The sequence below is a fragment of the Hydra vulgaris genome, chromosome 02 (genome assembly GCF_038396675.1).
Source record: "Hydra vulgaris chromosome 02, alternate assembly HydraT2T_AEP".
NCBI classification, from domain to species: Eukaryota; Metazoa; Cnidaria; class Hydrozoa; order Anthoathecata; family Hydridae; genus Hydra; species Hydra vulgaris.
The window spans coordinates 36,663,620-36,684,216 of record NC_088921.1 but is presented as its reverse complement, the minus strand read 5'-3'; the positions used below and the strand labels follow the sequence as shown (position 1 = coordinate 36,684,216).

Genomic DNA, 20,597 nt, shown 5'->3' with positions numbered 1-20,597 from the left:
ATCACTTGATCACTTGTTACAGATAGTTTAAGAAAACAGGATGCTTCCCTCAAGTAAATTTCAGAACTTTGCCAAATATAAGCAATGCAAGATGGAATAGCCGAGCAATCTATGCTTTGCTAGCTTATATTTTACTTCCAGAATTTCGACAGTCAGCCGAAGGTCAGTCATCATGTGATTTTATTAGTGGCACGTGGAGTGACATCTGGTTTTCTGGTCAGGTTTATAATCAGGATAACTACAATAATTTGGCAGCCGTTTGCAAAGATCACTCAAAGGCAATAAAGACTTTAAGGACTTTTTGGTCGGTTGAGCCGACTCCAATCCCAACTCAAAGGTCAAACATTTGCGCTGAACGTGCAATTAAAGTTCTACAGGATTTACTTCCATTGTGCAAATGGAAATGTGCTTCCATTGTGCAAAATGGATTTACTTGCCATTGGATTTTTCTTGATCTTTGCATTAAAACTCCACAAAAAATAACATGGGGATAGGGTCTTTAAAAATTGTCATATCTCCCTAATATATATATATATATATATATATATATATATATATATATATATATATATATATATATATATATATACTTAAAAAAAAAAAAAATTATTTTAGCTAGAAACACCAAAACAAATAAACTTGGGTAGGTACTTTTTTTGCATAAGGTTTTTTTTTATAACATTAATTCAAAATTTATTTTATTTTATGCTTAAATACTGTAAATAACAAATAAATAACAAAACAAAAAAAAGTTATAAATTTAAAATTATAAACAAAAATCTCACTGCAGGATCAAACTGTTTTGAAAATTCTTTAAAAGCTGATAATGTTTCTCCGAGTTGTAAATCAGGATGGTTGCAGTTCAGTAGTATACTGATAATGGCTTGAGTAGCACATGCATTGTTTATAACCTATGATTAAAAGATGAACAAAAAATGTAATCTAATTTAAAAGTGTGAGTATATTGATTGAGTAGAAATAAGTGTGTTGGGAGAGAAAAAAAAAATATTATAAATATTTTTTAAAGTGTGTATGTGTGTATATATATATAAACACTCCTAGTCGGCGTTTACGGGTTACGCATTTATTACCATAACAGTTTTTTTTCCTACTATTTTTATCATATTTAAGTAATTTTTTAAATTTCTATTTATCTATAAATATTTAAATTTCTTATTTTATTATAAAAATATTTTTTTAATACTTATTTTTGTTATATTTATTTATTTATTATATATTATATTTATACTTATTATATATTATATTATATTTAATTTTTTTTTCATCTATTTACAAAAACAATTAATTACAGTAATATAACCATACTTAAACCTTGCCATAACCCTAACCCTAAGCCTGACCTTGATGCTGACCCTAACCAAACCCTCAGTTGATCTAGCAGCATTCTGTTGCAAGTCAAGCTATTTGATAGTTGATGATGTATTTTTGGCTCTCTATAAAAGTTGCTTACGAAGACATTTTTTATACAAAAAAACGATGTCAAGTCTTCCTGGGAAGCGCGTGCAGTCAAACCGCACTTAAAGTAATTTTTAAAGACTATTTGAACACGTTTTATATAGTAAACATTTTAAGAAGTGGCAAAATAAAACTTTAAGAAACTTAAGAGAATAAAACAGCAATACTCAAAGAAAAGAACCAAAGACAAAAATAGAAAATCTAAATAAAATAAGCTACAAAAATGGAATACTAAAAAATAAAAATTGTTGTCAAAAAAAAAATATACTTAAATATTTTACTGTTTTTGTTTTCTAATTTTTAGGGCATTTGTTGTTTTCCACTACCAAAATTGATACTAGTCGAGGAAAAAAGTAGATAAGAATATAACGAAAATAAAAATGCTTTTTGATATACAATTTTTTCGCAACTTTTTTCAGTCAGTATATTAAGGAAATACTTTATAATTTGCGCTAGAAACATGGATAACTTTTAAATTTATTTTTCAAATGTTTTTGCTTAACTTTACTGTTTTTATCAATGCACAGGAAAGCGAGAAAACTAATTGCTAATTCTTTGTAAAAAAATTTTTTTATCTAAACAACTTTTTCACATAAAAAAATAATAAGTCATTAATACTAATATTTAAATATAAAATATTCGGTTGTTTTTAATACCCCATTGAAATATTCTGCACTTTTGTAGGATTATCCAAATTGTGCATTTAAACCAGATAGTTTATTTCCTGATGAACTATTGTTACTGACGATGCTCCAAAAGCTTGTGGGCTATTGCATTGTTACTTTACTGAACTTTTTTAACAAAATGTTTAGGAGCCTATTTAAAACTTTTTTTTAAGTTTTTAAATACATTTTTTTTAAACAGAGCAATTGTTATGTTCATTATCTCTAGTAATTCGTATTAACATTGGAAATTAGGCATTATAAAAGAAACAATTTCAGACATGCATCAAATGCAGTAAATACATTTATTAAAGAAACCATGTTATACTTTTATTTAACTTATTCCGTTATTACAAAAATTATCAATCCAATAATATATTTTACAAATAAATAATTTGTTTTCTTATTTTCCTTTTATATAAGTATTGAGAAAAAAATGTCGAATATAGCAAAAACATTTTTAAAAGCAAAAAGACGTACAAAACAAATAAACAAAAAAAAAATTAAAAAAGTTTTTCATAGTTCTAGCGTACATAGCAAATTAGTTTCTTAATTATATGGACTGATAAAAATCATTAATAAATTGCATATCAAAACTTTCAATTGTTGCTAAATCGTTATAAAAGATAATATTTTTTTCAACGACTCTAAAAAAAGAATACAAACTTTGTATAAAAATTTTATATAAAAAAAAAAACTTTTTATTTACTTTTTTTAATTATTAAATTTCCTAGTTTATTTAATTAAACTTGATAATTCCATACAATTTTGTTTCCATTCTCTAGGATTGTTTTTTTTCTTCTTAGTAGATAAGTTTAGTATTTAGCAGCGGCAAAAATTAACGGGTACATAAAAATATTCCCAATAATGCTAATGTCCCTGTAAATATTTGTTTTTTTGTAAAATCTGTCATATATATATGATATATATATGATATATATATACATATATATGATATATATATGATATATATATTGTCATATATATCATATGAAAAATAAGGTCAGCAATAATTTGTCGACCTTATTTTTTCCAATCCTGATATGGGCTTATATATATATATATATATATATATATATATATATATATATATATATACATATATATATATATATATATATATATATATATATATATATATATATATATATATATATATATATTTTATAGTGTGTAAAATGCATTTGTATTAGTAGAATCTAATCAAAACACATTTATCTTTTTGTGTGTAGCACCTATTATTATTATGTAAATAATAGAGAAAATTTAAAAATCAAAGTTTTGTTAAATTACTATTATTGCTATTACTACTTTTGATTTATTAAATGATATAAATGCATGTAAATCAAAGTCTTAAACTATATTTATATTATATTAACATGGTAGTGTTGTAATGGTAGAGCACTCGCTTCATAAGTTAGAGGTTCAGAGTTTGATCCCCACCACGCCCCTGGTAGTACCGCGCTCAACATGTTTCTCTGTGCAGTGGCTTAGTTTGTCAAGGTTCATGTTTCAGAGTTATTGAGTTGAGAGAGGGTTATAACCACAACTAAGTTGCTTCCTCGTCTGTAGTGGCCTTCTCTGCCTTGGGGAGCTGAATTAAATTAACAAAAACAAACAAACAAAAAAAACATAAAAATTATATTTTTATGAATTAAATTTTACAAATCCAACAGTTACAATTAAGTTAAATTAAATTTTACAAATTCAACAGTTACAATTAAATACACCTTAAAAGTCATATAAACAATTTGTCAGAAAAACCCAAAATTGATTATTTCCATAAATAGAATATGTACTATAATTTGAAAAAATTGAAAAATGTGATCTAAAAAATCTCATCTTTAACCTAATTAGCAATTTAAAAATAAGTTTGTTATTCCTATGTTTACACATGTCTACAAGACTAAAAGAAAACCAACTACCACTTTAATCTTCTCAAGTTGATGTAAGCAAACCAAAACCTCTTCCAGTTTTAAACTTTGGCGTAATCTTGCTTAAATATAATATCTGACTATTCAAACATAAGGGACAGCTGACAGTTGCTCTCGGTTTAGAAATACATAGTTCCTCTATTTCAAACCAGCAGCTTCTTTAGAAATTTATGCTTCTGCATGTTACTTGTATTTAAAAGTTCTTTTAATTTTTTTTTTGACTCGATTTGTGGCATTTATTATTGCACCTCATAAAGCCCACATTTTCCCCATATTTCTACAATTGTCATTAGACCATTATTTTTTATGCCTAAAACTGATATTTCCCTTGCAGTTTGATGCAATATTCATTGTTATGTTTCCCTGTTTTCTCAAAAATAGGCCTCAGTGATCTGTTTCTTACCTTTACCAAAATGATTTAATATACCTACAAACAATTTTGAAATGTTTTTTTTTTTGACAAAATAAAAACAATTTTAAAATGTTTGTATTTTGAATGTAAAACAATTCAAACAATATGTACTTAGTTTAGGGTCCTTACAATACATTTTACATTATCTGGTAATTAGACAAATTTGCAACCATCTCAATTCTTGGTGTTGTAACTCCTTATACTCAAAAAGCCAACAGTTAAACTAGCAAATTCTTCAATATCTTGATGAAGTTAAAATTCATGATACAACCCATGAACTTTACAACTCACTTCTATCTAAAATATATTTGGCTACTTCTACAGCTATAACTGGGTTTTTCAATCTGAAGTCAAAATTTGATAATGCTTTTTTTAACATTGATAGTTTTCCTTCTGATAAGATTTAGATTTAATGTTGATTAACATCTATCAGATGTTGACCTTATGATTAACATCTATCATATGTCGATTTAATGATTAACATCTATCAGATGTTGATCTAACTAAACTGTTATTAAAGTGTATTATTGCAAAAAAGTATTAACACCATATATTATATTTTATAGATGTGTAAGTAGTATAAATAAATGTGCAATCGTGAAACCAAAATTAAAACAAAAAGTGAGAAAACTGTAGTATCTTGAAGGAAAACTTAATTCTAAAGCAGAGACAAAAGTTCAGAGAAAGATGATTGACAGTGACTTGGTGTAATAAGAAAAACAAAAAATAAAATACTGCTTGGCAAAAGGCCAACGATATTGTCTAGAACTTATTTTTAAAAAAATTTCCACTGGTAAAGCAACATAGCTTCTGCATAACATCTGATAAATTAGCACATCAATTTAATTCTAAATCTAATCAGATAGAAAACCTTATAGTCATTTTATATCAGATTTTGCAAAGAAGTTGTCTTAATAACTATTTATGTAGTTTTTAAGAAGTTATTAAGGATGCTTTTTTCTTTTTATGCTAATGTGTATGCAAAGTATAAATGAGAAGATGCACATAAAATTTTTAGTGATTTAAATCATCCATTTTAAAAGTATCAACTAAAACCAATCAAGGATTAAGAAACCAAAAAAGAGGTAAACTAATAAATTTTACAGACAAATATAACTAAGAAAAAAATCATACTAAGTTGACTATACAAAAGCTTTAGTGCTTCAGGCTAAACTATCAGTTACATTGTAACAATCTTAGTAGTAGTTTTTAAGGTGTAACTACTGATAGCCCAAATATTCATTTCAAAAAATAAAAACTATTCTAAAATTCTTCTGGGAGTGAAGAAACTGTGAGTGCCACCATTATTATTGTGCTAGTTGTTTTTAATTTAAAGAACATTATTTTTTTATAAATCATACATACTTTCTAAAAAAAGAAAAACCACCAGAACATACTTTCTAAAAAAAGAAAAACCACCTGCTTTGCAAAGAATATCTCATCTATTCGACTGTCACGCACAATGGCTCCATCTGCTTCTTCTCCTGATCTCCATTTAAACAAGAATATTAAACCATGAACAGGACTAATAAAATGAAAAAATTTTATGAAACAATTAATATTAGTAAAGCTTTATCAAATTTTTTGCAAGCATTTATAACAGTTATAAATATAATTTATAAATATAAGGCCTTGTTTTAAAGCATTAAGCAGCATGCAACTTACTGATTATTATGCAGTAATTAAATTTTAATTTTTAGCTTAATTTTGTCATAATTCTTTTTTCGGTTTTCCTTAGTCTTTATTTCTTTTACAAAAAAATAAAATTCTTTGTAAACGTGTAGATGTTATGCATGTCAAGGCATAGAATTTGTGTTGCACAAAACATGTCAAACTTTTTTTTATAAGGCAAGTGAAAGCGCAGCAATGTAACATTTAAATAATCTGTAATTAGAAATATAAAATAGAATTAGCTTACACAACAAAATCGCTGGTAAAGTAATAAAATACAGTTTTTATTTTTTCAATAAGTTTGTTTCAATAAGTTTCAACTTGTTTCTCTGGGCAGCGGCCTTGTTTGTCAAGGTTCGTGTTTTGGAGTTATAGAGTTGAGAAAGGGTTATAACCACTATTAAGTAGCCTCCTCATCTGTAGTGGCCTTCGGCCTTGAGGAGGTGAATAACAAAACAAACAAACAAACAAAAAGTTGTGTTTTTTATTTGTTACTCGCTAATTTTTTTTAAACTTAATATTTTAATTTAATAGTCAAATTCACATTAAGCTAATGTGTTAAGTATTTTTATGTATAAAACAAGGCCTGAAATATGCTACATTTTTACTTTCTTGAAAAAAATAAAATAAAAACAGTTTAGAAAACAAAACTCTAAAATAAATTTAATCTAATACAAAAATAATTTAAAATGTTATTGAACAGTTGTGACCACCAATAAGCACTATTATAGATTTCTCTGGCCAGTATTATAACAAAAGCATGTAATCACTTAACAATAATTTTTAAATGTACACACTGGCTAAATTATTCATTACAGGGTTTTCCACCTCACTTTGACATAGTATCATTCAATTTTGATATTGTATCAGCAGATTTGACAATGTTTCATTAAATCTGGACATTGTTGCAGTAGATTTCAAACTGCTTTGAATTCAATTTCAACAGCACTAACAATACTCTAATTATATACAAATAAAACAGTTAGATTCTTTCTATGTTCATTAGATTAATATAATTTTTTAGTTAGTATGCAAACTAAAGTTTAAACTAAAAGTTATCATACATAAAATATTGTAATTGTAAGTATTAACTTATTTAAAATAAAAAATACAAAAGTAAGTTTATTCATCAATAATTTGTTATCTTCTTGAACACGGAATCATATACATAAGCATGTGCCCAAAAAAATTATTACAGTTAGCTAGTGATATTCAACACACCACTTTGTATACTTTCAAGTAGCTCTTCTTTAGTTCTAAACAAACATCTTCTGATAAACTGTCTCCATTCAGAAAGCATATGTTTAATTGGATTTAAAAAGGGAGAATATGGAGATAAAAACATCAAAAAATGCCCAGCACTATTTCATTCTTACCAACATTGTCTAAAATTATAATAGCTCAACAACTTCATTAACAGCTAATTATGCTAATACTAGATAAATAAAATGTAAAATCTTTCTGTATTAAATTTTTGTTCATCACACAACAGACATAAATATTTCTTGACCATATATTGGTCACTAATTGCATGGCCTGCTTTCCAGCTAAAGAACGTACTCTTCTAATTCGCGTTGAAAGACTTAATCCTACTTCATCAATAAAGAATATTTTATTGTCATTCACAGAAGACAAAATGTTCATGAATCTTTTTGCATAAGTAGCTCTTTCATCGATAACGCCTACAGAATTTCTTTTCTCTGGAATATTGTGAACATGTTTAAAAGAATAATTAAAACTACCAATGTATCTTGCTATAGTACAATGACTAACTGAAATGGTAACTTTATTCAAAATAACTTTATTCAAAAAGTCTTAACTTTATTAATAGTTATTCCACAATCATCATCAATCCAAATTTTGATTAGTACCTGGATTCTTCAGTTAATTTTTTGTTTCAATCACCATTCTATCGGCAAATCATTTTTATATTTTTAATAATTGAATAGATGTAGTTTGTTTTAATCCAAAAGTGGTGAATTTCAATTTAAATAAGATTCAATTACCCTTGAAGGATTTTCATTGATGATTATTTGATTTGGCATTGCTGTTTATAAATATTGAAAATGATATTTAAACTTTTACTATGAACTCTAATTGTATTGAAATGACAAATACTTTGTATAATAAAAATATTTTTGTTTTTTAGATAAAAAAAAATTATGATAACAATTTATAGCTTAATGATAATTTATTATTGTTGGGATATCTCCCAAAACGATATTTTTTTTGGCAATTAAAAATAGTTAATCTGGTCAATAAAAATAATGAATAAAGCAATTAAAAATAATAATTATGGTAACTTAAAATGATTAATACTCACAGTGATACATTGTCAAAATTGAATGATACAATGTCGAAATGAGGTGATAGAATGTCAAAATGAGGCGAGAAACCCTGTAAAAATATCCTGTTTAAAATACTAATTTTAATTGGTTTGAAATATGAACAGCAAACCAAACTGCATCATTTATAGCATACTACAAACTTGAAGTAATACATTAACTGTCTTTGTGTAAATGATATTAAATTAAAAATTTATTATATTGCATTTTATTGTTATTGCATGTGTTGCTGTTATTATTGAATTATTGTTATTATTGCATTCCTCGTTGTATTGCAACATTTGTATTCTCATACTTTTTATAGCAAGCTTTTAAACATTGAGATTGTTTCTACTATAATATTGATTCCAAATTATTGACTAAAAATATAGGTGAGCAAGGGGCATTCCTTATTTTACCTATAACCACTTAAAAGACTTACAGGGCTGCATTAAACTTCATAAAAATTAGGTTTTAGCTTTTTTAGTTTTAATATTTTTAAAGAGTTTGTAGCATTACTTTTGACCACCTAACATATTGTTGATTATTACCTCTTGAAAATTAATTAAGTGCTCTTCCACTAGCAAAACCAGTGGGTATATTTTTCAATAATTTTAAGTTAAAAATTGTATTCTGATTGTATTACCTCCAGACCTAAATCTTCACATAGGACCAAAAAATCCAGTACTACATGTTGACCCAACAATGAGGAGTGCATGTGGTAGTGGTACATATGACCTAATAGTTTTTCAAGATCATTTCAAGATAGGCTATAGGTCAATTCTCCTCTACTAACTAAACATGATCCTGTGAAATAGTTTAGGTAAATGATAAGCATCTTAAGCAATTTATTTAGGCTACTCAGATGAATAGGGGTAAAATACTAACCACCAAGTTTTATAGTGATACATATTGTTCTTTCGATAATATTTAGGTCTTTTTGTTGTAATTTCTTCCAAGAAAAATGCCAGTAGTAACTGTATTTAAAGATTAAAGATTTCATGATTTACTTCCACACTCAATAAATTAGAAGGCTATTAAACAAGGTAGGAGCATTTAGGAAAATAAAATTCTGCTAAATCAATTAAATCTTGCAAAAAATTTGTTACAATTACTACCCTGGCAGTAAATAAAAATCAAATCTATAAGAAAAAATTAGTATATGAAGAGTAAATTTTAAAAAGTCTTATAAGTGCACATTAACATAAACTTTTTTTCTATCTATTATTAGGACTAAGAGTCTATTATTAGATCTAATACTTAAATAGATTTAAGATTTCAGTATATTTAGTTTGGATAATAAAATTTCAGTATATTTAGTGAAACACACACAAAAAAAATTAGTTTTGCAACTTAGCAACTTTTAAAAATTCACTCCAGATATACATATTTTTAACTTATAAACAATTAAATAATGATCATTAAAACGACATATAACTATAACACTAATATCGAATTTGGGCTTTGGCAGGCAGTAAAAAAAACATGGCAAAAAAAATGTTTTTGTTATTTATCAGTTCACTGTGTAATTTAAGTTCATACCAAAGAAAAATTAAAGTTAGACTTTATTTACTTGTAAATAACTAAATTTGATTTATTTTTTTGTAATTTTTAGAAAAATGGCAGAAAAATAGTAAAAGAGGTTATTCGCCATAGTATGTTTTTTGGATTAAACAAGAGTAATACTGCAAAATAACCAACAAATCAAGAGCAAATGCAAAAAAAATATATATGTATATTTATATATACACAGGCCTCAGCAGGAATGGCGGGCAATCCCACTCTATGCTTGAACAAGTATTTAATATTTAGTTGCAACAATCGACTACAGCTTTTTAGATATTTGATAAGGTTGCAACTAAATATCAAATGCTTGGTCAGCTTTTAAGATCTTTGATAAGGTTGCAACTAAATATTGAATGCTTGGTCACGCATAGAGTCAAATCACCCACCATTCCTGCCAATATATAATATATATATATATATATATATATATATATATATATATATATATATATATATATATATATATATTTATATATATATATACACACACATATGTCAAAAATATTTGGAAGCATTTATGCTTATGGCGTGTGAAAAAGATATTCTAAATAACATTGACAATAATAAAGTAATTGATATATGAGGTGTTCTAGAACACAGCTGTATGCAGTTTACATCTGCCCAAAGTAAGTTTAATTGTATTGAACTACATTGGCTACGTGGTCAAAGTGGTTAGCTAACAGCGTTTCTGAAGCACATCATCGTGGCTAAAATTCTACCATTGACACAATTAGGACACTTGCTTGCTTTTAACAATGCAATTGCAGTTTTATTTTGGAATCTGGGGTGTTGTTTTTCATTATATAGTGGTTATGTGAATTAAAAATTGATTTGATATTTTGGCATACAACTGTAACTTTTTAATTATTTCTATATTTAAAACAAAAAATATGTTTTTTTTAAAAAAAAAGCAGTTTTTATTTGTATTAACAGGTTAATAGGCTCATTTATTATGCCTAATTGTTCTATTTGTAAAACTATAACCTTAGATACTTAAATTTAATTTTTGCTGCAATTATTAAAAAAAAAATCTTTTAAATTATTTTAATAAACATATTTATAAACAAATAATATACTAATATGGCCTATGTCATGGATATTTCCCGGGCCTATATGAGTTTCCAGTCCAGCCCTGCTACGTAGTCAAACTAAAAATATTAAGTTACATTATTATTAACACTAAAAGCAACAATTTATATGATAAATTTTTGTAAAGATAACTGAAAGAATTTGTAAGATTAGATTATGTAAGTAAATGTATCTATATATTAACTTACATAACCTAATTTTACAAATTAACCTACCTACAGGTAAGTTAGAGAAACCATGAATTTAAAAAATCTATCGATAAGAGCCAAAAAAACTTAGTATGAAAAATTATATGAGTAAAAATTTATTTCACTCAAAGCATAAATATTATAATGTAAAATGATTATTGAAATTGACATTACATATATTTGATACTCATAATTTAAATTTATACAATTTACCTTAGTGTTTCTAGAATATCGCTGTCCAAAGACCACAGTTCTTCCACCTGAACTCCACTACAGCCTGTTATAAAAGAGATTATTTTATAAAGATATAGACAAAATTCTATTTTAAACTTTTGTGACAAAAAAAGTACAAACAAGGTATTGTTACTTGAGTGCAATCAACCATTAAAACTTAACTTATCATCTTAAAACAATTTCTTTACAGACATTTGTGTTATTATACCTTTAAACTTGGGTTATTTGAACTTAAGTTGTTTATTTTTACTTACCAAATCCTCTAATTAGCTCAGTAAAGACACCAGGATCACTTTCAATGAGACACCAATCCCCGTGAGAAGATCCCATTTATTAATAAATAATCTGACTAAATTAGAAAAGTCGTTTATTTCTATTTATTCTAACAGCCTAATTTTTAACAAACCTCAAATTAATTGATAAATTTCACGAAAAAAAAAACGAGTTAAAAAAGTAAATTTACCATCAACATTTTAGTATCTTACCGCGCTTGTTTATATCAAACGGTTGACGATAAACGTAAACAGATCAATAAGCAAATTTTCCATTTGCTTCTAAATTTTTCAAAAAGTCAAAAATAAAAAAATTTGTATTTATTTCATTTCCGATTTTTTTTTTCTGAAATCGTCTATTTAACTATTAGATTTAATAGAAGATTTTTTGGTCCTAATAAAAGTAAATATCAATTTCTGTTGTTGTCCGCCTATAACATGGCTCCTGGAACATTTAAAAATCTGCGGAGACAAAAATTATCTGGTTTTATAAAATTGTTCTTATTTTTGCTTATTAAATACTTTTTTTTATTCATGATAATTTTTCAAAAATTATTGGTCCCCGCGGTGCTTGTGCACTATATATAAATATTCTACTATATTTAAACTTTTTATTTTTACTTCTAAAGTAGTAGTTTGATTTGAAAACTATTACTTTCGAATTACATAGAAAAACCAATACTCTTGGCAACGTAGTCGCAAATTAAAAAAATTTGAAAGTGGTTTAAAGATGTAAAATTTATTGCCTAAATCGTCTTAGCTGATTTCTTTGACTACTCCAATGTAATCAGCTCATACACCAAAAGTGAAAGAAAACCTCAATGTTATTATTTAAAATATGAGCTTTTTAATACCTAACCCTATAAAGCCTAGAAAATTTAATACCTAACCCTATAAGGCCTAGGAAAGGCTGCGGTAACCTAGGTCGGCAAGTTATATAAATAACTTAGTATAACTTTCCGACCTAGTTATAATAAGTTATGTAAATAACGGTATATAAGGTCGGCAAGTTATTGACCTTATCTTTAACTCAAACTAGTTACTCAATGGATATATGTTTTTTTATTCTTATTTAATGTATGATAAATAATGAAAAACTAAAAACTATTGAAGGTGCCCAGCCAACAACAGACGGGTACCGTATGGTTTTTGTCTGGGCTTACGGGAACGGAATTTTAACAGGTAAGTGTTTTGGTTTCCGGACGGGCCCCAAATGTTTAAAAAATAAAGCAAATTTGCTTGATAGGGTTTTATTGGTCGTGGGACATCAGAGCGAAAAGTTTAAAAGCGAAAGAACATTAGAGCAAAAAGTTTTAAAGCGAAAGAACGTTAAAGCGAAAAGTTTAAAAGCGAAAACCGGGAAATATAGTACCGTGATAATTCAGCAACAACAACAATGTTATTACTGAGATAATTTTTTGTGATTTTGTTATTATCTCAATGTTATATTATAGATTATTTGTTTATATTTTTTTATTTATTAGTTATCGTTTAGAATTATTTATATATTTGGTATTCTAGCTGAGAGTTATAGTTACAGTTAGAGTTTATTAGATTAAATAATAAAAATTATTGTATATAGTTTAGAATTATTTAATTATTTGGTATTCTAGCTGGGAGTAATAGTTGCAGTGCGACAAAAAGGTATAAAATCTTCCATAAAAATTATTTTTGCGCTACAAGTTATCTGATAAAAAATTGACTTGCGTAATTTCTTATTGATATTATTTCATTTTAATTTCTTTTTTGATATTTATACATTATATTTCAAGCAAAAGATTGTTTCTGTGTTTAAATAAAAATTATTCATAAAATTAAAAAGATGCAAATTAATAATGTGCTTTTATTTTGATTATGGTGAGTTAGGCTGTTTACCCTTGATGCTTTTAGAAATGATTAGATAGTTAAACCTCAAGAATTGATGTTTAAATTTTTAGTCATAAACTAAAGCCAGGGCAAATATATCAACACAAAATATTTAAAAAAGAGACATGAGAAGGTTAGTTTTTAATATAAATTATTATCTAGTAGATAATAATATCTACAAATATTCCTATTTATGTAAATTAAGGCAAACTTTTATCATTTTATGTTTATTAAGTTGATCGCTTATGCTTATGATCTGTTATAAGAAATAATGTTCTCCTTATAAAATTATTTTTAAACTAATGTATGCATTGACTATTTTATTCCTAAAGTTAATATTTTCTCTTGCTATTTGATATATTTGCGGATTGGTTGGGTTACATAATGTTCTTTGCTCAACTTTTACAAAAATATTGTAGATGTATGTTTTTGAAGTTCTGTGTTTTTTTTTAAGGGTAGTTTTTGGGCAAATGTTGATAGATTTTAGTGTTCTTAACTAAATCTGCTTTATTTTGCGTTTAGTTCTGATATTCCTTGCACTCAGCAATAATGCGCTTTGAATATGCAACATGGTTTTTTGAGTCTTTTAAATTAGGTGAAAAAGCTCCTTAAATTTCTACATTTAAGCCAATTTTTATGTAAAGAATAAGAGGTTAAAAAACTAGTTGATATTTTAATTCATATGATGTTTAATAAATTATTCTTGTTCAGAACAGAAGTATCACAACTTATTATATTGTATTAAAGCTTCCAAACTTATGAACCTTTTTTAAATTAGCTTTATACAAAAAAATAAATAAAACATAGAAAAAAATAAGTGTTTACAATAAACAACCCTTGAAGTATAAATGCCAAATTGGTAGTGTGCAAAGACCTTTTGCTTATAACAATTGTGCTAAAATTCAACCTTTGAATATGTTGTCAACTTAGAATATGTTTTTAAGTTTATAAGCATACATCAATGGAAACATCTCCATAAATATCTTATCTCTATAAATCCTAAATCCGTCCTTGTGTGGAACACTTTCGCCATATCTTGGGTGGATCTTGTAGTGATGCCCTTTCTCTTTTAGATAAGGTGCAAAGGTGAAATGTTTTTGCACCTTGACCTGCTCTTGCAGCTGACCTGCTCTTGCAGCCAACCTCCAACCATGATAACATTATCGCAATGTTGCTTCTCTTTCTATTTTTCATAAATACTACAATGGACACTGCTCTAAAGAGCCTGCGTCTCTTGTGCCATCTATTAAAATTCATTCTTGTGTTACTCATCATTTAATAAAGTCTAATCCTTTTACTATGACTGTTTCTAAGTGCTCCAAAAATTCTTATTTGTTTAGTTTTTTTCCTTAAACTTTTATTTTCACTTGCTTCATCTTGTTTTCCTGATTCATATAATTCACAATCTATTATTTTTTCTTTTATTCGTTATCTTGCTCTATAAATTTCATCCTTTCTGTAATAGTAGTTGCTTGCAACCATTTTGGAAATGAAGATGTTAAAAAAGAAAAACATTTCCAATGTTAGTCCAACGTATTGAATTAGCTGGGATGTTATGCATTTTACACGTATTTTTTGTAAAAAAAAATTTTTTTTTAGTAATAAAAAAATAAGCAATATATATATATATATATATATATATATATATATATATATATATATATATATATATATATATATATATATATATATATATATATATATATATATATATATATATATACAGGGCTTGTGATGAAGCTTCTGAATATTTTTAGTTTTGTAAAAACGTCAAGCTTATTTGATTAATTGTTAATAATATTCATCATCGTTTGTACCACACATCGTTTATAATAAAAATAAATTTTCATAATGGAGATTTTTTTAAATTCATTTTTGTATATAATATAGATTTTTTATTAACTAGTATTTATCTTAAATTAATTAAAAACGTTTCTGCAGTTTAGAATGTCCGCAATCAAGGATATTCCAAAAGGAAACAAAGTAAAGTTGTCAACATTTATGAAAAGGAAAGTGGAAGAGTATAATAGGCTTTATAACTAAAATTACCGACGGAATTACATACAATATTGAAATATACTGCAAAGTTTGTACAAGAAATAGGGAAGCGTACGGTTTTATTATTTACGGTTTATTGACGGGACAAACTTTGTGACAAACCACACAATTCAAAGACATTTAGAAAAGCAACAGTTGAGGGGAAAATCTGTTATTCAACTTACAACTAATAGTTTGAGGGGAAAATCTGTTATTTAACTTGCAAGTAATAGTAGAAGAATTTCAAATTATTCTTGTTTTATAATCTACTAATATTTTGACGATAAAAAAAAGCGTTATTTAAATAAGAAATTATAAAAAATATATATTTAATAATTATTAATTAATTTATGAAAAAAATTAATTATTAAAAAATATCAAGAAATATAAAAACCGTTAATCGTAAATATTAAAACAGCGTTAACAGCATTAAATACATATTAAAACAACGAAAGCATAAAATTTTAGCCATGAATTTATTCTTCAATACAATTCCGCAATTTTCAAATTTCAAGATCGCTCTCGCGGCCCTGACCCCGAGTGCGCATAATTGCGCTCGATGACAACATATTATAATTTTTCGAGCGTGATATAACACGCTTGGCGATTTTCTTCATCACAAACCCTGTATATATATATATATACATATACATACATACATACATACATACATATATATATGTATATATATATATATATATATATATATATATATATATATATATATATATATATATATATATATATATATATATATATATATATATATAAATTAGTAAAAAACACTTGTCTAACTTTTATCTTCGACTTAAAGTTTCACCATTGCTGGATCATCAGGAAGAGTTACTAAATCTCAAAAAAAATTCAATTTATAGAAAAAAATATTTTACAGGAAGTTATAAATTATTATAAAATATTTTTAATTACTATATTTTTTTGTTAACGGGAAGTTACAGAAAGTAATTATGAAATAATTTTCTTTGGAATGGGGATAGTTTAATTTGGTCATTTGTTTTTATAATTTTTTAAGAGGTATTAATTTTCGTGCCTACATTTAGAAATTAATTCAGATTTTTTATTTAATAAATTTTCTTGATTTAAATGAGTAATTATTTCAAATTTTTCTTGCAAACATAGCATACATTTTTTGGAAATGTTATTATAGGCAGGGGCAGATTTTAGAATAGACCATTGTAAATTAAAATTTTTATTTTTTTCTTTTAAATCCCAAATATATTTTGACAGCATAGTCTCTTTTGAATATTTTTTGTGTTTAAACGATTGTTTGTGGTTGGCATAACGTTGGTTGGCCATATATATATATATATATCATGGCCTACTTTATACACGGCCGGATATGTTGCATAAATAGGCCGAAAATTAGAAGGCCAGTTTTTCAGTATTTTAAGTTTTTGTGTTTCAAAATGTAAAATAGTTTTAAAAGTAATGCTTAACGTTTCCAAAGTTTTAAGTTTATTAAGTATTCTTTATTTAATATTTTTTAGGCTAATTCATCTGTGTTAAATTTTAAATTAGTAATACAATTATCACATATTAAGTAAAACTATATTTTACAGTTCATTTCAAATATATAATTTTTAACATTTAAAGTATAACAGATGCATTTATAAAATAGCATTTGGAGTTGAGATATTAACGAAATATTTATTACTGTTCGATTAACAAGAGAAAGTCCCCACTCAAAATGACTATCACAAAGAAATTTTTGGTGAATGCTAAGCAATTTTGAATACGCTGAGACATTTGTTGGATGGTTGTCTGCAATCAATGCTCGAATGTTAAAACCTGCAGATCTTAATGTATTTAAACTTTCCTCTATTTCATTTTTAATGAAATCTTCAGTGATATTTGTCTCTGGGATGGCTTTAATTACATAAGGTATTGATTTCTAAAGGCCAACAATCATAAAGACAACTACTCCTTTGTAGAGATTACCCTCTTTATCTTGTCCAGTTAATCTACCACTGTGGTAATTACAAGATTGCTGCAGATACATTTCATCAAAAAGAATAACACAATCATTGCTTATTTTGTCCTCATTTAACAATAACTTTAATAATTTAATGGAATCAATTCCACCTGATACTAACTTTTTTAATAGTGACTTTGATGGTAAAGGAAGTTGTTCCAGAAGATGCGAATAAGCCTGAGATGATGAATATCTTTGCATTAGTGCAAAACGTAACACTTTTGAAGAATATTGAGGTCGACCTTTAGATTTAAAAAAGATTAGTTTTGAAAGTTCATTAACTAAATAATAGGAGTTTCCTTCAACAAGATTGTGCATATAAGACACCAAATTATCTAAAATAGATAAACTTGTGAATTTACAATTGTTGATAGTTCTAAACCAATGAGGAAGTGGAAGTGGACAACTTTTATAATGCAGTTTTACATGCAAATTGTTATCAACACTTATCGATTCAATAAAAGGAGTGGAGTCTACAAAAAACAAACGATAATATAAAACAAAACTTTCATATCTTTGAAAACTAAATCCATTTGGAGAGTTAGATTCATGAAGCATATCAATATTTTTTATTTTATCCATTTCTTGAAATGAATGAATTTCATCTGGGATAGTAGAATCTCGTTTAGTTGGTGGTTTACGAAAGTTAGAAACTTTAGGCATTACAGAAGATGGAATACAAGTTTCTTCAGAATAAATAGATGGAACAGGTTTTAACTCGTGTTTTAAAGTGACTCGTTTTCCATATTTTAAATACTTTTCTTCAAAATGATCCATGCAAATAACTGAATGTTTGCTTGGTTTCCAATCTTTTCTGTTTACAAATTTAATCCATTTTTCTTCTAAGCTAGTATCTTTGGGAAAACTAAAAACAGCTTTACTTGCAAAAAGAGAACTAGATTCACGTTTTTTAAATTCATAGCCAGTTCGAAAATTTACCACAGCGCATTTATTTACCATAGTTCTCACAACTAATTTGGAAACTTGATCATCACGACGTCGTTGGCGGAAAAAACTCTGAAAAACAGACCTTCTAATTTTCGGCCTATTTATGCAACATATCCGGCCGTGTATAAAGTAGGCCATGACATATATATATATATATATATATATATATATATATATATATATATATATATATATATATATATATATATATATATATATATATATATATATATATATATATATATATATACACAGTGGGTTGCATAAATATAGAGTCACTACTTTGCGTGAAATTTTTGTTTTTTTCACAATTACCTTAGGAACCAACTAGTTAATACAATTAAAACATATTAAATGTCTTAATTGATTCTCTATCAAATGGTAATTGGAACTCGTTAGGTTAACCAGTCTTGAGTAATTAATAATTTAATTAGAATATACCTGTATATCTAATGAAGCAAAAATATAGAGTTAACTAAAATTTAATGACTTAAGTTGAAATATCTTAACCAAATGTCATCTGAGCGATCTAAAATTTGGTGGTTGATTTCTTTCCAACATAACAATATAAAGGTTCTTGTGAAAATAAAATAAAATTATCATTTTTATATCTTGAGTTATTCGCATTGGTAATTATTTGGTAAAGTAAAAAGACAAAAATGGGCAGAAAAGCTGTTTCAGACAAGGTAAGATGGCAAATTGTAGGTCTGCTAAAAGATGAAACAAAAAGCCAATGAGAAATAGTTCAAATTTGCAATGTTTTGCCTAAATGTGTACAAACAACGTTGAAAAGCCACAAGCTACATAATGATGTCAAAGATTTACCAAGGCTTGGTCGGCCTTTATAGCTAACTTCAAGAGACCAAAGTTATCTCTATTTAAAGGCTAGACAAGACCCTAAAATTTCTTACCGCGAACTTGCTGAAGGGTTCACACATATGCCTGGTAATGTTAGTATTAGTAGATGGACTGTACGAAGATGCCTAAATAAGTAAGGCTTAGATTGCTATGTCGCTGCTCGAAAACCACTTTTGCGTGTCTAAGATCGCCTAAAAAGATTAAAGTGGTGTAGAGAAAGACTTCACTGGTCTGTAGAAGACTAGGCCAAAGTTATTTTCAACAACGAATCCAATTTTTAGGTAATAAATTGCAAATCAATATTAATTTTTAAGAGGCTGGCTGGTGAAAAGTTCAAAGATTGTTTTTGTGTACCTAGAATACAAGGCGGAGGAGGATCAGTTGGAATATGGGGATGTTTCTCCCATAAAGGATCAGGGTCATACAACATTTATAACGGCAGAATTAAACAGTACAACTACAAATATATATATATATATATATATATATATATATATATATATATATATACTATATATATATATATATATATATATATATATATATATATATATATATATATATATATATATATATATATATATATATATATATATATGTATATATATATATATATATACACACAGGGTGTAAACCAAGAATAAATTTGATTCAGTGTTATGACGAAATTGGGAATTTGTCAAAATATTTCCTAACCTCGCCACTTTCTCCTCCTCCGCCCCCTCCCAACTCCAGCCGAGATTAAAATTATATATATATATATATATATATATATATATATATATATATATATATATATATATATATATATATATATATATATAAGCAGAGCTGTATCTAGGGGGCTCATTTGCAAATTTAGGGGCTCTTTTACAAATGTAAGGTTGTTTTTTTTGTTTAGTATTATCTAATGGAAAAATGTTTAAGAATTTTGGGGCTCTTTTGAAGGAGGGGATGCTTGGATCTAGTAGCTACGGGACTGTTATATCAGGTTTCTGATAGTTCATAATTAATGAAACCTTAGTGTGAAATGAAAAAAATTTCGCTCTATTTTAAAGATTACATTTAAA

At 26.4% G+C, this 20,597-nt stretch overlaps 1 protein-coding gene across 1 annotated transcript in view; it reads right to left on the bottom strand.

Moving 5' to 3' along the window:
* Window positions 1-11,966, bottom strand: part of LOC100210871 (ubiquitin carboxyl-terminal hydrolase isozyme L5) — a 58,414-nt gene extending 46,448 nt beyond the window's left edge. Inside the window, exons 1-4 of the mRNA XM_065790769.1 lie at window positions 11,811-11,966; window positions 11,536-11,599; window positions 5,904-6,009; window positions 786-911 (exon numbers count right to left, since the gene is read on the bottom strand). Coding sequence (XP_065646841.1) covers window positions 786-911; window positions 5,904-6,009; window positions 11,536-11,599; window positions 11,811-11,886 — 372 coding nt within the window. The 5' untranslated portion in view covers window positions 11,887-11,966. The remainder of the gene's footprint in view (window positions 1-785; window positions 912-5,903; window positions 6,010-11,535; window positions 11,600-11,810) is intronic.
* Window positions 11,967-20,597: the final 8,631 nt, after the last annotated feature.